Source organism: Vulpes lagopus, chromosome 13, assembly GCF_018345385.1.
Source record: "Vulpes lagopus strain Blue_001 chromosome 13, ASM1834538v1, whole genome shotgun sequence".
NCBI lineage: Eukaryota > Metazoa > Chordata > Mammalia > Carnivora > Canidae > Vulpes > Vulpes lagopus.
This window is the reverse complement of record NC_054836.1, coordinates 1,987,395-2,008,084: the sequence shown is the minus strand read 5'-3', so window position 1 is coordinate 2,008,084 and position 20,690 is coordinate 1,987,395. Positions and strand designations below refer to the sequence as shown.

Sequence of the window (20,690 nt, the reverse complement as noted above, 5' to 3'; positions counted from 1 at the left end):
AATATTAGATAAAGTCAGGGCTTTATTATGGGGATCATCTCACATGCACATATTAGGCTTTCAAAGAACACTAAAATTACTTTGAATAGGAATAGAAAGCTGTGCATGACCCAAAGGAATGGATGAATATTAAGGAAGCAATATTTATTCTTAAAAGAATATTTATACTAGTATACTGAGAAACTTTATTTGAGTCACAGTATCAAAGTAACTGTACAACATGTATTCACTCATATGTGAATCATAATTTACAATATATACCAAAATTTGACATTTTATTTAGTTTTTATTTTTATTTTTTTTTAATTAGGCTCCATGCCCAGTGTGGAGCCTAATGTGGGGCTTGAACTCAAGACCTTGAGATCAAGACCTGAGCTGATTAAAAGTTGGATGCTTAACTGACTAAGCGACTCAGAATTCCCAAATTTTGACATTTTAAATAATTAATGGTAATTGGTGCACTTGTTAAATCCATTGATTATTTCAAAATAAATGAGTAAAGCTTTTTAAAAACACCTAGTTTCACTGAAAATGTTTAGATGTACAATACGGCATTATATAAGACAGATGGAGGGTTAGGTGTTTGAATACTGGGGTGGCAAACTAGTCACCGAAATGATTATCGATACTGTGATTTATAGAGCAGAATGAAAGAGGTGATTATGATTAGTTATCAGTTATCTGTTAGTATTTAAAATGTTTCCACATGTAGGGTAATCACACCAGTGAAGATACCACTTACTATGTGGGGAAAATATTGTAATTAAGATATTACATTGAGAAAAAATTTTGTAACGAATACTGGAAATGATTATTATGGGTCCTTGAATTGGAAAACTTTCCTGTAATCTTTTTTTCCAAGAGCTACTAAAACTATACAGAAGAAAATTGTTCTATAAAAATAAGATCTACTTAAAGAATTTATGAAGAATTACTCTAGGCAGAATGGTCTGGAAAGATTAAAGGTTAAACCATAGAAGCACAATCACTGAGAAAATTTTGGTTTTGTGGCTGTTGGTGTATTTTTCTGCAGTTATAATAGGATTTGACAGCAGAAACCAGCTGATGGCTCACATTCTATGAGAGGTACTGGATTGGAGCCTAGAGAATGAATCATTGTTGGTGAACATTATCAAGAGCAGAATGGGCTATGTTTTTGTCCCTGGATGGTCTGTCTATCTAACTGTCATCCATTTGTTAGACTATATATTTTAGGAAGAAATCCTAGTACCAGGATAATGTCAAAGACAAGGAATGTGTTAAATTTTTAATGCATTTAAAAATACATGGATACACGTATGAAAGATAGCATAATTAGTTAATATAGCCATACAAAAGGGCTGAATGATCCTTGTTTATGCCTTATAGCAAAATTGTGAAAATTAAATCTTTACTCTCAAGTAGAATTGTTTTAAATCACTATTAAACATATGCAAAATAAATTATTTGACTCAAATATTAATGTATTTACAAGATCCTCATGCAAGTATTAGCTGCTTTTTTTTTAAGATTTTATTTATTTATTCATGAGAGACACAGAGAGAGAGAGGCAGAGACACAGGCAGAGGGAGAAACAGGCTCCCTGTAGGGAGCCCAGTGCAGGACTCAATCCCAGGACCCAGAGATCATGACCTGAGCCAAAGACAGATGCTCAACCACTGAGCCACCCAGGTGCCCATTTGCTCTTTGTTCTTCCCTGAGGTAGATACTTGTTGGTTCCCAGACTTCAGCAATGGCATCAAAACACAATAAAATTATATATAAATAGATTCCTTGATAGAAATGGAGTTGTGTATTTATCATGTTTACAAAAATATACTTAATATTTTCTCCATTATATTGAAGAAGGTCACAGATATGGCTTGACTATATTGTTTTTTTCTTAAAGAAAATGCCTATTTAAAGTATTATGATATTTCTTTCCCATTATCTTACAACTTTATTTTTATTTATGAAAAATGTTTTTCCATTAGTTCAATACATAGAAAACTGATCAAAGAAAATTTAATATTTAACTTACAATGATAAATATTTATACTATGTAATGAGGTTTATCTGGAAGAGGTATATTTCTCTGTTAACAAGTCTTACTTCCTTCTGGAAAATGAAATGTATTGAGAATTAAAGAATTACACATGTGGTTAGGAAGCTGACCTTTAAAGTCCCTACCAATCTTGAAGTTTAATATTTCTGAGATATTTGGCTGCCTTTTTTTTTACAGTAACATCATAAATCTATAGAAACCCCAAACAAAATGCAATTTTGGTTTTACATTAATTAGCTTTGAAACATAACCTTCACAAAAGTATTTTATTATCTTTTAAGAGTCCATTAGGGTAGAAAATCAATACTTTAGCCGCTCAGTGGAGCATTTCATTTTTCTCAATATTTTCAAGAGAAGCCACTATATGCTTCCAATTTAACTTTTTTTCTTTCCTAATGGAATTCTACACATAAGTAAAATAACTTTTCTAAATCGTTAAAACCTAATAGAAAATTAGCAGGGTTGTGATAGATTGCTATGCCTTTGTGGTGAAAAGACAGAGTAAGCTAATAGTTTTGAGTGCCCTTATGATACATCAAATACCACCTATCTTCTCAAGGGAGAATATTTGAAATTAAACAGGCATGAATTTTCTACTCGATCTTGGGGAGATTTGATAGCCCCCTGCAAGTAGTGATCTTGGGGACCATAGTTCTCTATCCTCAATTGTTCACTCCGCATTCAAGAAAGGAAAACATTCTTAAGTAATAGATCTATTCATGAGAACAGTCTCAGTTTCATAGTTCTCCAAAGGGAGGCAACCTTCGGGTTATGAAAGCATATTGCCTTCATAAGCCACTTTGGGGCATGTTTTTGGGAAATGACAGCTGTCACCACCTTCTGAGTAGATTCTCAAGAGAATACTACACTGGTGATAGTCACAGAATGGGTGGAGAAGCATATTTTGAGTTGTATTAGTGTTCTATTGCTGTGTAACAACTGCAAAATTTAATCTAAAACAAAACATTTATCATCTTACACAGTTTCTGAAGATTGGAAATTCAGAAGCAGCTTATTGGCTGACTCGTTCTGGTGCAGGATTTCTCATGAAGCTGCTGTCATGGTGTCATCTGGGGCTGCAGTCATCTGAAGATTGGAATGTAGCCAGACAATTCACTTTTTAGGTGGTTGCCTCACATGTATGACAATCTGGTGCTGATTGTTGGCAGGTGGCCTGCATTCCTTTCCATTGGGCTGTTTGAGAGGTCTCTTGAATCTGTGTTTCTTCTCCTGGAGTGACTGATCCAAGATAGAGCAAGGCAGAAGCCAAAATATTTTTTATGACCTAGTCTCAGAAATCACATGTAATTGTTTCTACTATGTAGTATGGTTTACATAAATCAACCCTACTCACAGTTGGAGAGGACTACATGAGTTCACAAATTCCAGGTGAGGTTATCAGCAACCATTTTAGAGACACAGAATATGGTAATTCTTATTGAGCTCATCTTGGGGAAGATAAACTGTGTTTTGTTTTGTTGTGTTTTTTAACCATTCATTGGGCTCCCTATGCTGCTTTGATCAACCTTCTATCACCAGGTCCCAGTACTTTCAAGTTGACCCCTTCTTCCTCAGGGCTTTGCTGTCATATCCTCCTGTTGCCAAAAAACAAAACTCAGATGAATAAATTTGAAGATCTAATTAGCTTCATTAAATGATTCATGAATTGGACAGCATCTCATCTAACAAGTAGAGGTATACCCCAAGGAGTTGGGCAAAATGGAAGGTTTTTATAAGAAGGAGGGTGGGGCAAGAAATTTATAAGCAAAAGAAAGGATTGTTACAGGCAAAGTCACCTTCCCTCAGTGGGGAGAGCAGGAAATCTTATCATGCAGCTTGCCTAATCTTCCTTTGGAGAATGGAGAAGACCCAAGTGGCAGACTCATTGGCATCCATCAGAAAATTCCTGACTGACCCTGATAAGACTATATCATTGGGGAGAGGCACCTGGGTGGCTCAGTGGTTGAGTGTCTGTCTTTGGCTCAGGGCATGATCCTGGAGTCCTGGGATCGAGTCCCACATTGGGCTCCCTGCATGGAGCCTGCTTCTCCCTCTGCCTGTGTCTCTGCCTCTCTCTTTCTCTGTGTCTCTCATGAATAAATAAATAAAATCTTTATAAATAAATAAATAAATAAAATCTTTAAAAAAAAAGAGACTATATTACTGGGGAAGGTTGAAACTGCAATTAGATACAGGTATTCAAGCAACAGTTTACTGAGTTGGGGCTTTAACCTAAGTGATGCCATTTTGGGCCTTTGGTTTTCTTTTTTAACACTATCCTTACTTTTTCACAAATTCAGCAAAGATTTGAGGGCAAATTGTGTGCCAGTCTCTTCACATGAGTGAACAATATCACTCTCTTCATAGAACTTACCTTTTATAGTAGCTGCTTTTCATAGTAAGTTGTCTCTGATGATCAATAATTTCCAGTTCATCCTATTAGCATTCTGCTAAAATCACTGTGTTTCTAATAAGGTAAATTCGATATTGTGATTTATAATGAGAAATATATGGTCTTTGACCTTGCTGGTGACACAAAGTGTCTAAAACCTTTGGAATTTTTTTGTGATAAGAACAATAAAGGTGTCTTTTTTTTTATGTTCATGAAGTGACTTTTGGAAACCGTCTGGATGACCTAAGGATGGGAGCCAGTTGCCCAAGGAACGAACCACATGATTAGAGAATTAGAATTTTCAGTCCCACCCCAGACGTCTGGGGAGGGAGTGGGGCTAAAGGTTGTATCAGTGCCAATGACCATTGATTTAATTAGTCATGTCTATGTGATGAAGCTTCCCTAAAATCCAAAAAGGTGGGGTGCAGACAGCTTAAGAGTTGGTGAACAGGTGGAGATTTGGGGGGAGTGGCATAATCAGAAAGCTTAAAAGCTCTGTGCCCTTCCCACATACCTGGTCCTTGCATCTCTTCCTTTTTTTATCATAAAGTGGTAACCTAGTGAGTAAAGTGTTTCTCTGAGCTGCTCTAGCAAACCAGTTGAACCCAAGGCAAGTGTTGTTGGAACCTTCAATCAGAACCATATGTGACAACCTGGATTTGCAATCCACATATGAAGTGGGAGGAGCCAGTCTTTCAGGTTGAGCTTTAACTCTGGGATCTGATGCTGTCTCCAGGTAGATCATGTCAGAAGTGCAGTAACTTACCAGACACCCAGCTGGTGTCTGAGATTGTTGGTAGTATGGGAAACCTCCTCTTCCCTACCCCATAACATGTTGGAACTGACTCCAGAACCTTTAGTAAACAAGCAAGGTGAGAAGTCAGTGATTGGCAGAGTCCCCTTAAAATATTATTTTTGTCTTAGTAGAGGTACTCTGTGATTTAATCCAAAAGAGTAAGGTGGAACTTTAGGGCTCTGAAGTAGATACTAAGTACACTAGGAGAGCTCTCTCATTTGTACCAATTTCACTGCTTTAAGCCACTTATAAGACTACTTTTGTTCAATGGAAAACATTACCATCATGCTGCCTCATTCAGCATGGTCTTTTCACAGGGTGGAAATACAAGACTGGGGGGGGGGGAGTATATTTCATGCTTAAACAGGGGCAAAAACATTAATAAAGTCATCACCACGAGTACATGATGATTAGCAGAGATTAAAGTAGTTTTGGCCATTTCCTTTCAAAACTGACACAGTGTGGTTTGAATTTCCACAAGTATGGTGAGGAGCTCTGTATCACTGTTTTATGTACACGTTTATACCCGAAGCCAGTGTTTCAGGGATCCTGGCATTTGTATCTGTGATTAACTCTAAAACATATTTCCATGGGGCTTTTATATATATATGTATTTATATTTTCAAGACTGTTTGGGTCAATAAATCCTTCTACAAATGACAGATTGGTCAACATTGAGGAGGCAAATGGAAAATAATGACACTCATCAAGTTGATGATATGAATGATTTATTGGGCCCACTCATTTAACACTTTCATAAAGAAGTCAATATTGGGGAAAGACACGAGGCTCTTATGATAGTAAACTGTATTTGCACTGTCAGCATTCAGGGATTTATTACAAACCTGTGGCTAGGATTAGGATATTATAAATGGGGAAAAATGGAAGGCTCATTAATTTTTTATCCCCACAGGTGGAAGACATGCAGTGGGCTAATAGAGAACACACTCACCCAGCGTCTGTCTGCAGCCTGCCCTGTAAGCCTGGGGAGAGGAAGAAAACAGTGAAAGGAGTCCCTTGCTGCTGGCACTGTGAGCGTTGTGAAGGTTACAACTACCAGGTAGATGAGCTCTCCTGCGAACTTTGCCCTTTGGATCAGAGACCAAACATCAACCGCACAGGTTGCCAGCTTATCCCCATCATCAAACTAGAATGGCATTCTCCTTGGGCTGTAGTGCCTGTATTCATTGCAATATTGGGAATCATTGCCACCACCTTTGTGATCGTGACCTTTGTCCGCTATAATGACACACCTATTGTAAGGGCTTCAGGACGAGAACTTAGTTATGTGCTCCTAACAGGGATTTTTCTCTGTTATTCAATCACCTTTTTAATGATTGCAGCACCAGATACAATCATATGTTCCTTCCGCCGGATTTTTCTGGGACTTGGCATGTGTTTCAGCTATGCAGCCCTTCTTACCAAAACAAACAGAATCCACCGGATATTTGAACAAGGGAAGAAATCAGTCACAGCACCCAAGTTCATTAGTCCAGCATCCCAGCTGGTGATCACTTTCAGCCTCATCTCTGTCCAGCTCCTGGGCGTGTGCGTCTGGTTTGTTGTAGACCCTCCCCACATCATCATTGACTATGGAGAACAGCGGACTCTAGACCCAGAGAATGCCAGGGGAGTTCTCAAGTGTGACATTTCTGATCTGTCGCTCATTTGTTCACTGGGGTACAGTATCCTCTTGATGGTCACATGTACTGTTTATGCGATTAAAACGAGAGGTGTCCCAGAGACTTTCAACGAAGCCAAACCTATTGGATTTACCATGTATACCACCTGCATCATTTGGTTAGCTTTCATTCCTATCTTTTTTGGTACAGCACAGTCAGCAGAAAAGGTAAGTGCAAGATATGCATATGCCAACACTTCCATGGATTTAACTTCTTTCTTTAGTATGCTTCTCTATCTTTTCAGTTCATTTATATTCTCTCAAGATGATTCGGTCTGTATTATTCTTATTTAGAAATGTATATATAATCCCTCAAAGTTACTTAACTTTGAATATGTGTTGACTAAGGTTGATTTTCCATGAAGAAGGCTTTAAAGTGTCCTCCTTAGCAAGGTAGAAAATTGACAGATCTCACATTACTTTCTGGGTCTCTCTTCCCAGGTCTGTTATCTACAAAGATAATTGTTCTTTTCCTAATGTTAATTAAAAGACGATGGGAGAAAAGGAAGATATGATTCATAGGAATGAGCTATCACAGAGATATCCCATTGTATGACAAATATCTCCTTTCCTGGTTCCTGTGTGTCTCTGGGAAAAAGCTATTCCTTCATAATTATGATTGGCTTTAGTCATGGAAGCAGGGTTTCTAGTAAAGTGACAAGAACAAAAGAAATTGAAATGGCTTAGTTTGATCTGAACCATCTTACTCTTTCTCCTCAGCCCCTGTGCTTATCACTTTTCCATATGTGCAAGGTGATGTGGAAGGATTAAAGAAGACAGCAGTGGGCAGTTATATAAGGCAGTTTATGATATTTCAGAGGGTGAAGATCAATTAAATCTCTTAAAATAATTTTCTTTTGTCACTAATCTCCAGTTAACCTTTTCCACGTAAATCCTTGCAGGGGATTTATATGAAAAAGGAAGCAGGTGCTGAAGTGGACACACATAGTTTTCTGTCCAGAAAAGCAGGGAACTAACGTTAAACATGGATCCCAAGGTTTGGCTAATTTAACAGAGATAAGTCAGCTTATGAAACAAAGGAAATTATATCTTTCTGAAAGAATAGTCCTTCAGTCTTACTGTACAGATGAGAAAGCTCTCAGAGTGAGAATTTAAAGATCGCTTCACCCTCTATCATCAGAAGTTATGGAGAAATCAAGCATCCTGGGCACAATTACGTTCCCCATTCGCTAACATTCCAAGTGAGGTCATGCATGACTCTTAAAATCCCAACTAATTCAGAGGAAAGAGTACTCAACATGGGCATGGAGAGCTCATTAGTATGAGCATTCATCCCTTACGAGATCAATGTGGCTTTCAACCATGTTTGGACACAAAGAAATGTACCTCAGCAAACTTGCTGCTGAATAGAAAAATCTTACTTTGGGTTCCAGATCTGTGACCTTTCATGACGTAGGTGGCCTGATAGAAGCCCATGAATATTTTATGTGGGACCAAGCACATAGCAGGAAAGGAGAGTAATGCAATTTGATGTTCTAAACCTAATAAACATTATATTTTTGACATATGTAGATAGAAATTCATGGGGATCAAACTTGTAAATTTGACTTAGGAGAGAATACTTAGGCTGGAAAATAAGTCTCTCACAGTCTGTTGGGTCTGTTTTGATATGGTTAGTTGAACTAGTCAGGGCAAAACAATGTTCTTCAGAGTCTGGAAATGTCTGCATTATGTGAATTATTAAGAACATTAAGTGGTACTCTTTCTTGTATTTGAACAGAGGACTGCTTTTTTTAATATACTGTTCTATCTGAAAAGGGCCATAAGTAGTTTATTTTGCTTTCTTGTGGGCAATAAATATATACCCAGACAAAATCTCCTGAGTTCTGACATCTAACTTCCTTTTCTTTTTCTTTCTCCTGCTTTACATTTTTACTTCTCATATTGTGACTTGCAAGGGCAGTGGGTGAGGGCAAACACGAATAAGATGTTATATCTCTTTTTTTGATGTTATTTCTATTTAGATAAGTCTTTCAGTGCCTTGATTTTTTAGCATAAGTAAATTCGTGGTACAGCATTTAGCTATAGGATACTATTATCACAGCAGTTCAAACATGTATCATACTAATAAGCTTTTTTATAACATACTCGAAAAAAAATGGCCCTTGTCTCTCAGAACTAAAACCATGCTAAGTTGTAGCTGTCCCCTCACAGCAGTGATGGAGATAGGAAGAATTTTAAGAAGAAATGGACAGGTGAATATGCTGGGGTGGCAGAGTGCTGCTGAGCCTATGGGCTCCACGGTACATCCTCCAAAACCCTGGAGTTTATGTATAGACTTTTGGGGCTAGATATATCCACACCTATGGAAATATGACTGAATGTTAGATAAAATGTTTTTTTCCCTCTTGGCTTTTTGGAATCAAAGTAAGTCAAAAAACCACATTGTAAGACAAATGATAAAATATGTTAATTGGATTTATTTTGTTTTCATGATATAACTGAATATGGAAAAGACTAAAGAAATCAGGAAGAAATGCTAATTGTAGGAATTTTCAGAACATTGTGAAGTCCTCAAATTATTTAGTGAGTTTTGGAGTTGCTGAATCTGGACCTGCTCTACATCGAGAGCTATTATAAGTAGCTAAGGTTTGGCTACTGAGGTACTTTATGTAATATTATTACATTTATCCTAAGGCTTTACCTAAAATTTGCCACCTGTTAATCTCTTTCAAAGTAGCAATACACAAAATTCATGAGAATATTTATATTTTTCACCTTGCTAAAATTGTTGACACAGATATTAAAGGTGAATAAAGCTCTATGTCTTTAAAAGAAGGCTTTACATAAGTTTTATAGACTTTGGAGGACCAAAGAGCTGGTCAGTCCTCCATTCTCATTTATAATGCTCAGCCAATTAGCCCATGTTATCAACTTGAAGTGTTTCTAGCAGTCAGGCAGTACACACATCCATTAATTCAGTAGATCCTTATCGAGCATTGTGTCCAGTATTGTGCTAATTATTGAGCCCATGTCAGTCTGCTTCCCGGAGCCTTCCTTATAAGCCTGGCTCCCAGCCCATGCCTGCCTGATGCCTGCCAGCACCAGCAAGGTGCCAGGCTCAAAGGCAGGAGAAGATCAGGCTCAAGGGCAGGGGAACACGGTGAGGATTCAGATCTGAGATGAGAAAAAAGAGAGCTATGCATCATGTAATTGTACATCAGTGATGTAGGATTTGTAACACAGGAGACAGCACAAGAGCAAAATTTCTTTCACTACGTATTTACTTATGCTTCTTAGAGTAATCGACAAAAGAAAAACTCATCTGACCATACAGGTATCCCTGAAATGATAACAGTAGTAGGAATAAAAGGTAAAATTAGTTGAATAATATAGACAGATTGTTTTGGAAAACCCCTGAGTAAAATAAAATTATAAAGGTCCATTTTAGCATTCATGAAGACACCTCTGTAAAGTAAATGTTTATTCAATGATAAAACTCCATTTAATTTCCCTACTTTTTTTTAGATTTTAAAATAAGTTGAATTATATTTTTCCAATAGATTTTAATGACATCATTTATTAGCTTTGTGCCTACTGCTGCATTCTACTAGCTGTAGTATAAATGCACTTTTTCTTTTCCTATACAAAAGTTGTTGTGAAGGAGGGGTGGACACACTGAGACTGAATATAGACTCACACAAACTCATAATTATGCTGAAAAGATTTTAAAAAAGTAAAATATAAATAATGTAATTGTAAGGAAAAAAAGTCCTCTGGGATGGTGAGGGGCTGTTAGGATGGCAGACATCTCTTAAATACACATTTTACCACCTCTAATTGCACTCATAAAGCTGAGATAATCAGACAAAGGTTATGATATTGCCAAGCTCCAAGGAACACAGTGCTTCAGCCAATTCATTGAGTGGAAACAAAACAAAACACCCTTAAAGTAGGAAATATAATACCTCAAAAATGTCCAAAACAACAACAACCACCACCTATCTCCCAAAGCAACCTTTCTTCCTGTGGTGCAGCATCATCCAGTAGTTCAACTCAGAAACCTGGGAATCATCCTAGACTGCTCCCTCTGCATGCTCCCACCCCTTTATTTCTTCCTCTCACCTGCAAATGTCAGCCTTGAAAAATTCCTGGAGGGGAAGCAGTGGCCATCAGATGTGTATCTGAGTGAATATGTCTCTTAACAGAGCCTTTCATGTAGTCCCTTCCCAGCGAATGACCACCCAATATGTGAATGGACTGCCTTACACAAGAACAACCTAATATAATATTATAATGCTTATTTCTGATTTAAGGTAGACTGGGATGTCATGGGAATGTTCTATTTTCATCTTATACTGATCCCCATTACAACAGTTTCTTTTTTTTTTTTTCCTGAAAGAGAAGTTTTCTTCTTTCAATGATGGGCCATATGCATTTCTTTTAAAAAAAAAATTGTCATTACCATTTATTCTGAAATAGGGCTGCTAAATATGTAGGGAGAAAGGCAAAAAGGAATTATGATACTTGTCTGAGTTCTGTTTAGCATACATAGAACAAAGGAGAATTGATAGAATTAATCAAATACTTTTGCCTTGTCATTCCCTCCCTCGTTCTTTTACTGTCTATCAAAAGGCAGAAGCCTGTGGGGGTGCAGAGATGGATGAGGGGAGTAGGGAAGAGCATAAGCTCTGGAGAAAGTGAATTTGGATTCCAGTCCTGACTCTGCCAAACCGGCTGGGGAAATGTAGGCAAGGGCTACACATCTGAAGATAATAATAAATTCTCCCAGAGAATGCAAATTCACATAGCAATATAAAGCAGTCCCTTGCCATCTGCACCCAGCCCTATTCTTGAACTAGAGCAGACTTGAGTTCATATCCTCTAGGAAAAAGCAGGAAGGTGGGTGACTTAAAACAAAACCCCCAAACTTCTGTCGTCTCATTATGGTGGTTTTTTTGTTTTGTTTTGTTTTTGTTTTTGTTTTTGTTTTTGGTACTTAATAGATGCCATATGTGTCAGGTTTAATCCAATCGGTAGTGAAATGGAATAGAGAGGCCAGGCAAAAGTTGGTTGAAACAGGCTTTTCATGGGACGGGCTCTTGGGTGAGGTTCCGCGGCCTCAACGAGGGGGCGGTGGGGGGGAGAGACAGCGGGGAACTCCCGGGCCAGGGAAGTTGTGCCCAGGCAATCTGCAGGGGGGGTCTATAAAGAGTTTTCTGCGGGAAGATGGGAGCAGGGTGGCATTCCGACTAGGACAAGGGTTACAGGTCTTGTAAGCTAAGTTACAGTAGGGCAGCAAGGCAGAGTTGGCAGGAAGATGGGGGTGAGGGGCAAGGCGGCTTTATTGGGAGGTTGCTGGCCTGGGGTCGGCAGTTTTGAGGTCCCCAGTCTCACCAGCCCAACAGTATGGTAGTTTTTTTTTTTAAGATTTATTTATTTATTTATGATAGACATAGAGAGAGAGAGAGGCAGAGACACAGGAGGAGGGAGAAGCAGGCTCCATGCCAGGAGCCTGATGCGGGACTCGATTTCGGGACTCCAGGATCACGCCCAGGCCAAAGGCAGGCGCTAAACCACTGAGCCACCCAGGCATCCCCCCAACAGTATGGTAGTTTTACTGAGAATTTCAAGAGCTAAATTATGACTGGTGTTTAGCATGTGATAAGCGACCATTAAAACATTGGCCGTTGCTACTCTTCAGCTGTAATTCATGAGGACAGGGACCTTTTTTGGTTTTGCTCACTGTCATATCCTTAGCACTGAGTCAAGGGCTGAGCCAACATAGAGTCTCAAGAAAGAATGTGTTTGATGACCGAATACATTCATATTGAACCAGATAATTGCCTCAACATCCCCAGCCCTTGAAACCATGTCTGTGCAGCACCCTCACTGGATGTGTTTCCTTGAACATAGAGACTTACCCCAGGGGGTAGACTATGCGGATTAAGTAGATTGAAGAGGGCAACCAGACTCTGTAGGACTTGGACAAAGAGAAGAGAGAATTGTACCTGAGGCAACATGTAACAGCCTTCATACATTTAGCCTAAAATACTGGAAGAAAGTGAGGTGTTATCAGAAAGCAATTTCGGAAATAGGTTAAGATTTGAAAAGTGCATAACTCTAACAAGCATGGTGAGAGTTAGTTTGGAAGAGAATAATAAAATTCCTGCTTTAGGGAATAGTTGAGGTGAGAAAAACAGGCTGAGCAACCTTCAGTGTACCCTAGACAACAATGGAAGTGACTTTCAGAGTCCCTTTCAGAAGGGAGTAGCCAGAGGTAGTTCTCCAGCCACACGTGTCTCTCTCAGCAGTGCATCGTGTCCTTAGACAGGAGGGAAGTGGAAACAGAAGAGTGTTTTCTTTACCTGTCAACCTACAGTCATTTGAAGCAGATCCCTTTGAAGGCTTTGCAGCGTCCCAAGGGATGGTGCCACCCATTGGGACATCTATTTCAGGTATCGTGGTAGATGATGTCCCGGCAAAATCAGTCATACAGAGTTGCAATCAACTCTAGAAAGGGAAAACCACATAGAAAAGGAAAAAGGAAAGGCAACAAGAAAAGAAAACATTTATGTAATCTCGTTTGCGCACTCACTTAAAATGATATGCTTATGAAGATACAGAAGGAAAAAAATGAAATAAGGAGATTCTAGGGCACAGCGTAGGCCAGCCTGTTAAGTGGCTCTCCTAGGGAATGCTGCCCTAGCCAGGCTGATTACTTTTTTTTCCCCCGGTTGTGTTCCATATTACTGCTGCAGAAAATTGCCAACTTACACATTTAGGGCAATTCTTTTGGGGGATGCCTATCTTACTTGACAGCATAAAGGAATATTTGCTCAATGAACCTTGCTTAGAGTCCAAGCAAGGGCTCCTCTTTTCTGGGGGCTCTGAAAAACTGTGAGGCCTAGGGCTACTTAATTTGGCTGTTAGTGAGATTGTGTTATTTACTCATTCATCTCTCTCTCTCTCTCTCTCTTTTTTTTTTTAATTGAAATGGAGTTTACAAAGGGTTTGAATTTTCTATGGCCAGATTATAATAATTTAATCAACTATACGATTAGAGTCAACCTGGGAACTAAGTCCTCAGCTAACTCATCTTATTAAAATGGTTTAGCTTTCTTAATATGTTTAAAATGCTAGACTGCTAGATTTGATGAAGACTAAACTGAAATTTTTTTAGTCATAGTGACCATGACCTTATTTCAAAAATGTTCAGGGGGAATGCCATACAAATAGACTTCATTTTTCTTCTATCTAGACAGAACTTTAATGACACCCCAGACTGTTGATAGTACAGAATGCAGTGACTAATTTACTTGTGTAACTTCAAATTGCATTTTCCATGATTCAGTAGATGCTTATATCTTATGGAGCACACAGGGTGCCAGGAAGAGCAGATTGCAAGCAAATAGTTCCTTTGGCTGTAACCATATCACATTTTTATGCTATGAAAATTTTTAAAATCTTTAAATGCAGTATCATGTGGCTAGTACAACCCACCCCAAAGTGTAGAAAAATATTTAACCAAATATTTATTTGTATCTTATTTATTTTTTATTTATTTATATTGTATAAATTCCAGTTATTAAATATAAATGCAAAGCAGACTTATTGGCATCATTAAAAGAAATTATATATATATATATATATATATATATATATATATATAAACTTAGTCTGCCTTCTGGTTCAGGGTATGGGCTGCCACAAACATATATATATATATCCTTTTCCTCTAAGGCAACAATGATGTTAAAAAAAAAGAAATAAAAAGAGAAGGAGAGAAAAGAGGAAGAAAAGGAGGACAGGAAAGAGAGAGAAAATAAGAGGACACCATCATATTTTTAGAGTCAACAGAAGGTAGAACAATTTGAGAAAATCCTGAAAAATAAAAGTCAAATGGGTATGATTTATAGAGAAATTAAAAGAAGGACAGTACAGCCCAAGTGACAGAAATGACTCTTACCATGATAGTCTCAAATAATTTCTAAACCTATGGTTAGTATAAAGACCTAACTTGGGCATGGGAGTGACCATCAGAAAAATTATGTCAAGAGCTGCATTTCAAAATAGCTGGGACAGGTTGGCCTCTTGCTTTTCTTTCTGTTCTAACTTAACAAGGATAGAGTACAGATGTTACAGAATTCTGCTCTAAAAAATGGGAATTGTCTGATGGTAGAATTATCTTATGCTCCTTGTGTGAGTATAAGACACTGAGAGAGAAATGAAGCAAAATTGGAAGTAACTTTATTTCAGACAGACATGAACAGGTGGGAAATCTGAAATACATCTTCTATACAAGATAGAGACATGATACATTTCTTAACTCTTAGGAAAAGTTCCTTCTGTGGTAGGTCCCCAACCTGTCTGTGTGCCTATAGCCATGCATCTTTGAGAGAAGCCAGTCAGGTTAAGAGTCACTGACCTACACAGGTCTGTCGTCTGCTCTCACATCAAAGGAATGTGGACCATGCCAGTAATCCTTATCAATCAACCTGTCCTAAATCATAATCATGCTACAGACAAGCATGTCATGATAACTGAAAACCAGTATCACAATTGATTGATTATTTTTATTTTTTTAAAAAGATTGTATTTATTCTTGAGAGATGCAGAAAGAGAGACAGAGACATAAGCAGAGGGAGAAGCAGGCTTCCTGTGGGGAGCCTGATGTGGGACTCGATCCCAGGACCCCGGGATCAAGACGAAAGCCAAAGGCAAACGCTCAACCACCAAGCCACCCAGGCATTCCCCAATATCACAATTTAAAAAGATGCATACAGGGCAGCCCCGGTGGTGCAGTGGTTTAGCGCTGCCTGTAGCCTGGGGTGTCGTCCTGGAGACCCGGGATGGAGTCCCACGTCAGGCATCCTGTAGGGGGCCTGCTTCTCCCCCTGCCTGTGTCTCTGCCTCTCTCTCTGTGTGTGTCTCTATGAATAAATAAACAATCTTTTTTAAAAAATGCATACACACATACACAGAACAAAATCAGAGGTAACTCAGAAAATATAAGAGAATTCTTTAAAAAATAAATTTTAATGGGCATTCCAAGAATCAAGAGAATATGGAGCATACACACATGCATAGATTGCTGTGGAAAAGATGGATTAGAAAATAAAATGGTCCTGGAAATGAAAATACTAATGTGAAAATCAGAAGCTGAGTGGCTGGACATAAATGTGGGATGGCTGGGGTTCACACTGGAGTGCAGATGCGAAGTGTAAAATCAGAGGAAAATCCAAGGAGAAAAGGAGAAAAAGGAAAAAAGGAAATCTGAGGAAAAGTTAAAATACTTTGAGTGTAGATACAGAATTCTAAAATGTATCTAACAAACATTGAGAAGAAACAAAGAAGGGGAAGAGACAGACAGAGGGAGAAGCTGGCTCCCTGTGGGGAGCCTGATGTGGGACTTGATCCCTGGACCCCAAGATCAGGACCTGAGTCGAAGACAGCCGCTCAACCACTGAGCCACCCAGGTGCCCCAAAAGACAGTTTTTAAAATTGAAAAGCCCATACATCTCACTAAAATTGCACTAATTGAGAGAAAATTCCAAGAACTTTTGGAGGGGAGGAAAGATACATATGAGGCGTGAAAATCAGACCTTACGTGCTTCCCTGGGTTCTAGAAGGCAATGAGCAAAGACTTTTTGATGGAAAGTATTTTAAACTTACAGTTGTATAGCCAGCCAAACTATCAATCAATGTGAAGCTAAAAATGTATGTGGCTCAGAAAATCTGATGCCTGCATATCTCATGTATGAATTATTCTAGATGTAATCCAACAACAACAACAAAAAAGCACATCTGATATGAAATGAATAACAGTGGCACTTGCATGTAACCTAGAAGAAATGAAGAAATTTAAAAGGGAATTATAAGAGTACTTATTAGACCCACTGTCTAATTACCTCTTAAAAGGTAGGGTTAATAATTATAGTTATTCTTTCTCTGCAATGCTAACCATGCTACTTGGATGAATCTGAAGGGAGTAATATTTAGTAGTCATATACAAAAATCACTTTTTTGTTTTGGTCTTAGATATTAGAAGAAATCTGGGTATAAAATATAGAAATGTTAATTTTCTATGGAAGTGAATATAAATATCGTAAACTTTGTTAAATTAAAAATAGTAACATAACTTTAAAAACTTGGGTGGTGACTAAGGAGAGGCAACATAGAGAGGGGTTGTGCAAGCACATTAAATCACTCATCTTTTACTGGAGTAGTCAACACACACAATGTAAAATTGATAACCCAGATACAAGTGCACCATTTAAATAACAACAACAACAAAAAAACAAAACAAAAATTCTTCAAACGTGTTAGTTCTCTAGAATAGTATCAGGATATTGGAAGATGAATGATGGAGGATTTTTATTTTACAAATACTTAGATTTTATTTCATTTAATAAGTAAATTTATATGATAAAAATAGAAATGACTGCATATAGAAGGGTTTAAGTGAAAGTTTTAGGAAAAACTTATCTAAGACAACATGAATGTACATTGTCATATTCAGGCTTTTGTTGGATAATGTGTATTTTGTGGAAACTTTTAGACACAAAAACGGGTGAATGAATTTGAATTTGTAAAATGTCTCAAGAGTTTTGGTTGTCACGAACAGTTTGTGAATTTCCTCTTGTTTGGGGTTAATGCCATTACTAAATAAATATTTTTAGGGGCCACAAATTAAGTATCAGTTTACTGCCAGTGATGACATTTCATTAGAAATAGTTGTTAAATGTTTGTTATAAAAAGGAACCTTTGCTTGGTGTTTAGGAAAATGCAAAGATGAGCAAAATTTGCTGTCCAGTTGTTTAGGATCCAGTAAGGGGCCAAACCAAGCCCATGGTTGACCAGTTGAGGCAGAGTAACATAAATGGAGGCAAAGTGCCTACTCTGAGGTCTTAGGGCCACAGATGGAGAAAAGCAGAAGTTAGCCCGTCCTTTTGAGGAATCAAGAAAGTCTGCATGAAGGAGGTGTGCATTAAACAGGTCATGAAGGGTGGAGAGAAACAGATGGAAGCCACCTTCTAGGCAATAGGAGCAGGGGGTTTAAACTTTCAGAGAAGGAAAAGTCAGGGCATTGTGAGTAAAACCTGTAACTGAGGAAGTGTTCTGAGTTTAGCATAGTCAGGAGGAGAGGTGGGTGACCTAGATATCTCGATAAGCCCTGTTGTTAATACCACTCCTTTAACATTGAAAAAGTACTTTGGGCAATAAATTATAAGAGTACACACCAAAGAAGGCAGTCAGATAACTGGCAGCCATTTTGCTGTGGGGCTTAACGTCTAGTTTGTACCTGAGTATCTGCTAGGGACTTGAGTACATTTGAATCTTTTCTGAGCATTGTTGTCTTCTCAGTACAGTTCCATTTTGTGAGATTTGTCAGCCAGTGGTGAGTCAGATGAATTGTAGTGTGCAAGGATAGGAAAATAGACAATAGGAAGATTATTGAAGAAATCTAGGCAAGAAATATTGGGGGCTTGACGTGTGACAATGGAAAGTACAAAAAAGAGACTCATTTCCAATTGAATTGGGAACAGAGGAAGACAGAGTAGGAAGGGCGGCACTGACACTATAAGGTTTTTGTGATTTCAACCTTCTGTGTGGCTACCACAAGGATTCTATCTAATTAACTTTAAAACAAGACTCTGCTGTTTTCCCTTCATTCTGGGCTAAAGGAGAGAAAATGATTCTTTTCAATTGCTGATGACTGCATCTAACCAAGTATGGAGAAGGATATTTGGGCCCTAAATAGTGGCATTGAGTATAAATCAGTTTGTGTGGATAAAAGCAAAGGTAAGGACACAAGGGAAAAGAATCTCTGGTAGACTGTGATTTTGAGTAAACAAATCTGCTGTGATATTCAAATGAATTTTGATAGTTGATATAAAAAGGCAAATTTTTTAGAAATAAAAGTCATTTCTGAATGATTATGAATCAATTTAAATATATAATCACTATTGTCATCATGTAAATTTGGGTATTAAATGGATTTTATATTCTGGTAATCTTGGGCAAATTTTATGGTAATTTTGGCTGTCTCTATTTGTCATGGTTGTGACCAAATTCATTCAATAGTTTTTCTTTACTGTATGTCTCCTTTTTGTGTAACTTCAGGTACCTTGCACATAACATCTGAATAAGTCAAATTTCAATATTATTGCTGTTTCTCTTTAAAATCATTTCTAAAATGTCATGTAGTGTTTCCATGCAGTTATCTGCAAGGTTCCCATTTTGGTAGTGTTCTGAATCTTGTTCACAGGGAGTGATTTTGAACCAATCCAAACCTACACCACTGATGTAAGTTTATTTGTTTGTTTGTTAAGGATGACTTGAGGTTATTCTCATTTTGGAAAAAATCTTTTTAGTTCAAAAATTGCAATCAGTCGAATGTTTTCATTGGAATTTTAGAGTCGCTGGATTATTTGTTCAGTCAAGTGTATCTCTGGAAAAATACCAAGGGATGTGATGTTTTCTGCTGTCTGTTGGCCCAAACCCTGTAGAATACGACTCCCAATATAACCTTTGTGAGTATACACAAACACACACATTTCACACACACATATACAGAGTTTTGTAGATTTCATCTTCTCAGGCAATATTAAATGTCATATGTTTCTCTTGCCAGCTGTTTTCTCTAAAATCCTCATCTACACAAATAGAATTGAATTGAAAAGAGTATTGGTAGATTGTGAGCCTGTCATAAAACCATAAAGTGTTTACATCAGCAGGCAGCTTATCACTGTAGCACTGTCCTTTCTTCAGCAAAACACTTTCCTCGTGCTAAAATGTCCAATCAAACAGAAATTTATTGAACATTTGGTTGTGTTGCCTACATATTGTAAAGAACTGACAATAACAAGCATGAAATAAAGAATTTCATTTGGAACGAAAAAGAAAAATATGTATAGAAGGTGGTAAGAAAAACAACAATGAGCAGACAGTTTCTAACAAGGGATTATAAAGTACAGTCTCCCAAGAAAGCCCTCTAATTACTTATTTCTCCCTCACTTATTACTTTCTAGTGTATTTTATAGAGACAACATGCATACACATTTGTGATCACTAATGATACTCCCATCTTATATTTTTCCCCTCCCTGACACTCTGGGAAACCACTTTGAATATCTTTTGTTTCTTTGTCTCCTTGATCTCATCTTCCTTCTGCTCAACTTGTCCCTGATTTTGGCCTTTCTCCCAGGCACCATTCCCTTGAGCTCTCATTGTTCACGTGGCTTCTGCTATAAAAGATACACTTGTGTTTTTGAATTGCTTTCTTAGTGCCTGCTCTTTTACATGTACAAAAATGTGAAATTACACAATCTAAAACCAGAATCTGAAAGTAATCCAAAACCCAAATTGTGAAATTGAGATATCTAAAAATCCAAATTTATCATCTTTGAAGTAGTCACTGTTTATTGAATGCCTCCTGTGTGCCAAAAACCAGACTAGGTACTTAATGTATAAATAATCTCTTTTCATCTCCTACAGATGCAGAGAAGTTAAGAATTTTTGCATTCGCGCTGCTACCATGAGCTGTGCCTGGGGCTGAACCTACCCTGTTTGACTCCACGTCTCCGTCTCCTGATTTTAGCTGCTGCTTTATATTTCTCCATTATGCTTAATCTTATGTTAATCCCTCCTTTCTATCAACATTACCAGTTTTTCAGAGCTCCACACTTTGACTTAACAGAAGACTTCTTCTTGCCTTCCCCCTGCCTATACTGTCAACAAATCGTATTACTCATTTGAAACTGCTCCTAGATCCAGTCTTTCCTTTCCACTTCCAAGGTCAGATCCTTAGTCT

General features: G+C 37.9%; 1 protein-coding gene across 1 annotated transcript in view; it reads left to right on the top strand.

Moving 5' to 3' along the window:
• GRM8 (glutamate metabotropic receptor 8) overlaps window positions 1-20,690 on the top strand; it is a 748,335-nt gene that overhangs the window by 656,275 nt on the left and 71,370 nt on the right. The window contains exon 9 of the mRNA XM_041728295.1: window positions 6,146-7,081. Within this exon, the coding sequence (XP_041584229.1) occupies window positions 6,146-7,081 (936 nt within the window). The remainder of the gene's footprint in view (window positions 1-6,145; window positions 7,082-20,690) is intronic.